Source organism: Rutidosis leptorrhynchoides, chromosome 3 (genome assembly GCF_046630445.1).
Source record: "Rutidosis leptorrhynchoides isolate AG116_Rl617_1_P2 chromosome 3, CSIRO_AGI_Rlap_v1, whole genome shotgun sequence".
Taxonomy (NCBI): domain Eukaryota; kingdom Viridiplantae; phylum Streptophyta; class Magnoliopsida; order Asterales; family Asteraceae; genus Rutidosis; species Rutidosis leptorrhynchoides.
The window spans coordinates 625,730,799-625,737,946 of record NC_092335.1 but is presented as its reverse complement, the minus strand read 5'-3'; the positions used below and the strand labels follow the sequence as shown (position 1 = coordinate 625,737,946).

Here is a 7,148-nt window from a genome sequence, read left to right as displayed (position 1 = left end):
TTTTTTTATTGGTGTGCGAGGTTTTTGGAAGAGTTCCGGGGTGAAGTTAAACATTGTGAATGTGTATGGCCCGCATGATGACCAAAGCAATCAACTATTTTGGGATCAATTATATGGTAGAATTTCGATTGATGTGAATGATGCTTGGGTGGTTTGTGGCGATTTTAATGAAGTTAGATCCGTTGAAGAAAGGTTAAATGGTCAATTTATCGATTCTAGAGCGAAAATGTTCAATGAGTTCATCGATAAAGCCAAGTTAATTGATATTCCGTTAGGTGGTAGATTGTTTACTCGAGTAAGCGATGACGGTATAAAGTTTAGTAAACTTGACCGCTTCTTAGTAAATGATAATTTTCATAATCTATGGAGTAGTCTCTCGGTGGTTGCTTTAGATCGAGGCAATCGGATCATTGCCCAATTATTCTCAAAGACGATGATAGAAATTTGGGTCCGAAACCCCTTAAAGTTTTTGATGAATGGCTCGATATGGAGGATGTTGAACATGTCATAAAAGATGCTTGGGCCGAAGATGGAGGCGGGGTTCTCGTAAAGATTGTTGTTTAAGAAACAAAATGAAGAAAACCAAATTGGCATTAAAAACAAAAAGCTTCCAAAAATTCGGAAATTTAGAGGGTGATATTCAGGTTTTAAAATCCATTGCAAACTCCCTTGAACTCAAAGCCGAGAAAGGAACTATTGATGATGTCGAAAGAAGGCAATGGTTGGATGCGAGAAAAGAATGGTTCCAAAAGGAGAAAATCAAAGTGAACATGCTAAAGCAAAAAGCTCGGGCTCGTTGGATTCTCGAAGGTGATGAAAACTCGAGGTATTTCCACTCGATGATAAAAAGAGGGTATAACAAAAATAATATTCGGGGATTATCCATTAATGGGGTTTGGTGCGAAAACCCAAGTGACATCAAAGAGGCGGCATATCACCATTTCAAATCTCGTTTTGAGGATCTCCCGGGTGCAAGGCCTAGCCTAGTGGATCTTACATATCCTACTTTATCTCCTGAAGAGGCAAATGAACTCGAAGCCCCGATTAGTGAATCGAAAATTGTAGAAGCTATTCATGATTGTGGGTGTTTGAAAGCTCCTGGGCCGGACGGTTTTAATATAAGATTTTTTAAAAAGTTTTGGGACATTATCAAGGAGGATGTTATTAATGCCATCACTTGATTTTGGGAAAAAGGAGAATTTTCAAAAGGGTGCAATGCCTCTTTTGTTACCTTAATCCCAAAAACGATTGACCCCATTACTCTTAACGATTATCGTCCCATTAGTCTTATCGGAAGCTTCTATAAAATCGTAGCGAAAATTCTCTCTAATAGGCTTAGAAAGGTGATTCCAAGATTAGTCGGTTCGGAACAAAGTGCGTTTCTAAAAGATAGATATATACTTGATGGTGTTCTCATCGCTAATGAATCGATCGAATATTTGAAAAACCAAAAGAAAAGAAGCCTAGTTTTTAAGGTTGATTTCGAGAATGCGTTTGATAGTTTGAATTGGGATTTTCTTATGGAAGTTATGTCGAGCATGGGATTTGGTAGTAAATGGTGTAGGTGGATCCTTGCTTGTCTAAAGTCGGCTTCCATCTCTATCCTTATTAACGGGTCTCCCACCACGGAATTTTCTATGGGTAGAGGAGTTAGGCAAGGTGATCCACTTTCCCCGTTTCTTTTTATTCTTGCCGCGGAAGGCCTTAACATTCTTACCAAAGCCACAGTTGATCGAGGCATTTTTAAAGGTGTGGAGATTGGAAACGATAAAGTTGTTATTTCACATCTGCAATATGCGGATGACACTATATTCTTTGGTGATTTGTCTATGTCAAATGCACGTAATCTTATCTACATCTTAAAATGCTTTGAGTTAGCTTCGGGTCTAAAGGTTAACTTTCACAAAAGTTGTCTCTATGGCGTGGGGGCCGATTCAGGTGAGATAGATATGTTGGCTAACCGTATGGGCTGTCAAGCCTGCAAATTCCCCTTTATATATCTTGGTCTCCCAATCGGTGCTAAAATGAAGAAAATTAGTGATTGGAATTCGGTTATTGAAAAGTTCAAAAAAAGATTATCGGAATGGAAAATGAGGACGTTGTCCTTTGGTGGTAGATTAGTCCTTTTAAAATCGGTGCTTAATAGTCTCCCATTGTATTACCTTGCGCTTTTTCGTGCTCCGCCTTGTGTGCTTAAACTTCTTGAGAGTGTGCGACGTATCTTTTTTTTGGGTGGGGATTTTTCGGGATCTAAAATTTCTTGGGTTAAATGGGCATACACTTGTTTACCTTATGGGGCGGGGGGTCTAAATATAGGGTCCTTAAAAGGCAAAAACCTTGCTCTTTTGGGCAAGTGGTGGTGGAGGTTCAAAATCGAAACTAATTGCCTTTGGACAAAAATTATTCGTAGTATTTATGGAATTGACGGCGGCTTGAGGTCGGGAGTTGGGCTTGCTCATCTATCGGCCTCGGGTATTTGGTACAACATTATTCTTGTAGGAAATAACATTGAAGATTGTCAAGTTGCTTTCAAAACCTCTTTCAAGAAATCAATCGGTGACGGGAGAAATACTTTGTTTTGGAATGACAATTGGTGCGGCTCGGAGAGTTTCAAGAACATGTTCCCAAGACTTTATATGCTCGAATCGAATAAAGATGCACTGGTTAGTGATCGTATCATCTCAGATTCTTCAATTTCGGCAACAGCAACAGATTCGTTCTCAGCAGCAGAAACTGCAGCTTCTGTTGCAGCTTCATTTCGTGCAGCTGCAGCTTCTGTTTCAGCAGGCTTGCATCTCAATTGGTCATGGTCTTGTGATCCTACCGGTAGAACTTCGGATGAACTTACTGAAATCGAAAATTTATTAAAATCCTTTCATTTTGATTTTAATGCCCGTGAATCGTGGAAGTGGGTGCTTTCGGATAATGGTGTCTTTATGGTCAAGAAGTTATCTTCCCTTCTAGATGTTCATATCCTCGGTATCCCTAATGTAATTCAAAAAATGATGAGGAACAATCTAGTTCCTAAAAAGCTCGAAATTTTTGTGTGGTGGTCGTTAAAGAAAAGAATCCCGGTTCGGATGGAACTTGACAAAAGGGGCATCGACCTTCATAGTGTTCGGTGCCCAGTTTGTGACGACGATCTTGAATCGGTGGATCATTCACTTGTTAGATGTAAATTCGCCTTGGATGTTTGGGCCCGTATTCATAAATGGTGGAACTTCGGTAATCACTCATTTTCAGATGTTGATATTCTTGAAGGTAAGGTAGCTCACTCTTCGACCGCTCTTGGTCAAAAATTATGGCAAGCAGTGGTTTGGGTATGTGCTTACTACTTGTGGAAATGTCGAAATCAAATGGTGTTTCATAACACGACTCATGCAGCGCCACGGTTTTAGTTAGTGAGATTCAAGTCAAATCGTATGAATGGATTTCGGGTAGGCTAAAAGGAAAGAAGATCGACTGGTTAAATTGGCTTGTAAACCCCCATTTTTTTCTAGACTTATAGCTTAGTTCGTGTTTTCGTTTCTTTGTGCTTTCTTTGCACATTGTATTGTTTTTTCGTTTCTTTGGGCCGTCCTCCCCTGTTTGGTCGGTGCCTTCTTTTGTATCCTTTCTTTTTTTAATGTTCAATGCTTTCTTGCTTTTCAAAAAAAAAAAAAAAAGTATTCATTTTGCTTAAAAACTATAAAGTTCTAGTTTAAATTAATGTTAAAATGTTAATCATTTTTTACTTTAACTGACTTTGATTACCAAATTCGATTTTGACCCATTAATTAACGTTGACCGTTTAATTAAACGGATTTTTGAAAATCGGAACGGATTGCTCTTAAATATGATTAATCGGAGATTAATCGGCGAGTAATCGGGTTTTTTACAACGCTGCTTACTACACTTCATACCAAATTTTTAAATTAGAAATCAACCTTAAATTTGTTTACTTTAATTTTCAAAATTAGAATTATATACGATGTGGTACTTAGTAGACTCGACTGATGTGCTTTATTGGCTCTATAATGTGTTTCGAAATGTAAATAGTATTATAGTTGAATTGTATATAATTATCTATGGTTATTTTTTAATGGTTCGTGTTATGCTAATGTTTATGATGCTCATTACACTCAAAAAACAAACAAGAACATCACGCTTGCTGTTGCTGCTGCCGATGCTACTACTGTCACTGATGTTGCTGCACTGCTACTGATGCCGCCACTACTGCTGCTAAGTGGCTTGAAACGGATTGATCCTAATTATATCGTAACTAGGTAATTGGTTACTCTTTTATTCTTTCATTTTGTTGGTGTTTTTAGTAAAAATATAGGCTATCAAATATGAAGTATCTACTGTAGCCAATAATAGATTGTTAGAACTTTTACATCATTATTTTTGACAAAATGTCATCATTGAGGATACAATGATGACATATTCATATTGAAGGAATAAGCAATGTAGAAAGATTAGCAAGCGATTAGATAACCAAAATATGAAGAAAAAAAATATCATCAGGTAATTCCTAGCCAGAATACATAAGATGTGATTAAACACATTATATATGAGATTAGACAACACATTATTTCTGATCTTTCTTTTGGAAGTTCTTTATGATCTTTCCTAAAATATATTGATGTCATTAAATATTGTTACTAAAAATGTTTCTAAACTCGAATTCATTTTCCTAAGGTTTACTTAGTGTGATGTAACTTGATTTATTAAATATGATGAATTAGTTTAGTAACAACGATGATCATTTCAACAGTTAACCACTTAATAATCTTAGATCATGACTTGACTTACTTAAAAACAGACTATGTAAGTGTTTGATGAAACAAGTAGAAGAGACTGTCTGTATCACATACATAGAAAGTGATTTACGCCCTCTTTTCAATAGATTTATCTTTGTTAAGAATTTTAAATGACATTGGCAAATTTAGATGCTACCAATTTTAAACTTTCATTTTTTAAACTTTGATTAATTCAGTGATGGGAATTCAGAGAACTATTTGTGATAAGTTTGTATGTTTGATCTATAACGATTACATGTTTTTTACAACAATAAAATATGGAGATATACAACAACAATTGAGAGATAAAATATTAGTAAAAGGCCAGCAGAATGGTCAGCAACAGCTAACCAAAAAGAGCAGAATGATTAGTATGTAACATTTGCTCGGAGCATCGCGGACAGAATAGTAGGTGTTAAATTGAGTATCGGTCGATTTAGACATGTCTGCTTAACCCACAAACGCATACAGCTTGTGAATAACAATTTTGGCAGGTAATATGATCATGATTCGAGATATAAATCTCACCAGAGTAAATATTGGGATAAAAGTTAAGCTACTTCGAAAAGAGGTTCAAGAACGGGTATGAAACGAGCGGATCTCATAATAATGGATGAGCAAGTAACTTTTTGTCAGAGTAGTACTTAAGCAATTACTTCTCTATTTGCGAAAATGGTTATACCAGGACTTATGTTGCTTTCCAATTTTTGTTAACTTTTAGATCTTATGTTGGCAGAAAGAATGGGCAGATTAAGTTAAAACATGGGAAAACTGCAGTGGAAATCAGGAAATTTGCACGAACATGTACACAAACCATTCCTTAAAATATAGATTAAGAAACTGGAAATGGCAACAGGTGGGTCGAGTTATTGTCCTATTTACGTAAGACGTATTTTTTCTCGGGGCGGGTAGGGTAATAAGTTGAAAATTGTGTGGGTTAAATGGGATGAAATGCTCTTACTTTTTAATGAGAGGGGGGGGGGGGTGTTAAGCTTGGGTTCGTTAAAAAGTAAAAACATTGGTTTGATCGACAACTGGTGGAGGTTTAAAACCGAAACCACATCCTTGTGGGTCAAGGTCATCAAAAGCATTTATGGTGTAAGAGACAGAAACCTGGGCTAGATGTAAGATGACCTTTTTGGTCATAGGTTTATAATTGTGACTATATGTGCTTTTATGTTAGTTGTGTGTTTAATGTTATCTGATTGTTTGGTTAAGATCAGTTTGTGACAAGGGTCACAGAACAAGTTTTTTTATTTATTTTATACTCCGTTAAGGCCACCTAACAAAGTACGCAAGATATCAGATAACTAGTAAATACCCTGTGTTGTGGGGCATGTGTTTTAAACCCTTTTAAGGGTTGTATCTGCCTCATCAGTTTATTTTCCAGAATCTTCACACAAACACTCTCGTACCTATCTCTCACCCACTTGAAACCTTAATCATCCAATCTCGTTTTTGGAGCATGATTTGTGTTAGAAATCAGTTCTAGTGTTGTTTGTATCTCGTTTAAAATAAGAATCGTGTCTTTTCATGTCCAAACTCGTGTGAAAATGGGTTTTTAAGTTAGGTTTTGTATAAAAGTTATTTTGGTGTCAAATTGCTCAATTTGATGTTGTTTATGTGAGAAACTTGTGGGTTTATATCCCAAAATGTTTTGTAAACAACATGTGTTCAGTTTTGAGGTCAAAATCGAGTCCAGGATCAAGATTTGGTGGATTTGGCTCAAAACCCATAAGTTTGCTGCTACTGCAGCTGATGAACACAGTTGACCGGCTGGCTTTGACAGTCGACCGTTGGAGATTGATAGAGATAGTCGACCGACTGTCTGAGACAGTCGATCGGCTGTCTTTGACAGTCTACCGACAGTGTTGTGTTGGGAAAAGGTATGTTAAGTGTCAGTTTTTTAGCCATTATGGTGCTTGATAAGCTTTTTGCATTATGCTTTCTTTTAAATTTGATTTGTAATAAATGTGGACTCGACTAAAATGACAAGCTTCAAGAAACAATGACTCGGTCATTGTATTAGTAAGTTTTCCCTTTAAGATTCGTCCCAAGAGAGCGTTAATGCTAATTGAATTGATGAAAACTAATAATTATCCTAAGGTTTGTTTGGTTTGGTGGTTTGTTGCGAAACATTTTGAAAAGACACTTGAAATATTAGAAAGCAAATAGAAATGATTAACAAATAACAATATTAAATGCATGCACACTTGACTAATCCACTTGAAGCATTCGGATTGTTCTTTGTTCTAATTAAGATCAAATTGTATTCAAATATGTGTTCTAGTATCCCTACCAAAACTCTAATGATCAAATTAACATTCGCGAATTCCCATAAGCTTACATCAATAAGATCCAGTTGAA

At 36.4% G+C, this 7,148-nt stretch overlaps 1 protein-coding gene across 1 annotated transcript; it reads left to right on the top strand.

The window, feature by feature from the left end:
- The first annotated feature begins 572 nt into the window (after positions 1–572).
- On the top strand, positions 573–6,707 carry LOC139902321 (uncharacterized). Its single transcript, XM_071884960.1, has 6 exons — positions 573–1,110; positions 1,195–3,320; positions 4,138–4,265; positions 4,438–4,506; positions 5,518–5,585; positions 6,460–6,707. The coding sequence occupies exons 1-6, from the start codon at positions 573–575 to the stop codon at positions 6,705–6,707; spliced, it is 3,177 nt and encodes a 1,058-aa protein (XP_071741061.1).
- The last annotated feature ends 441 nt before the right edge of the window (positions 6,708–7,148 follow it).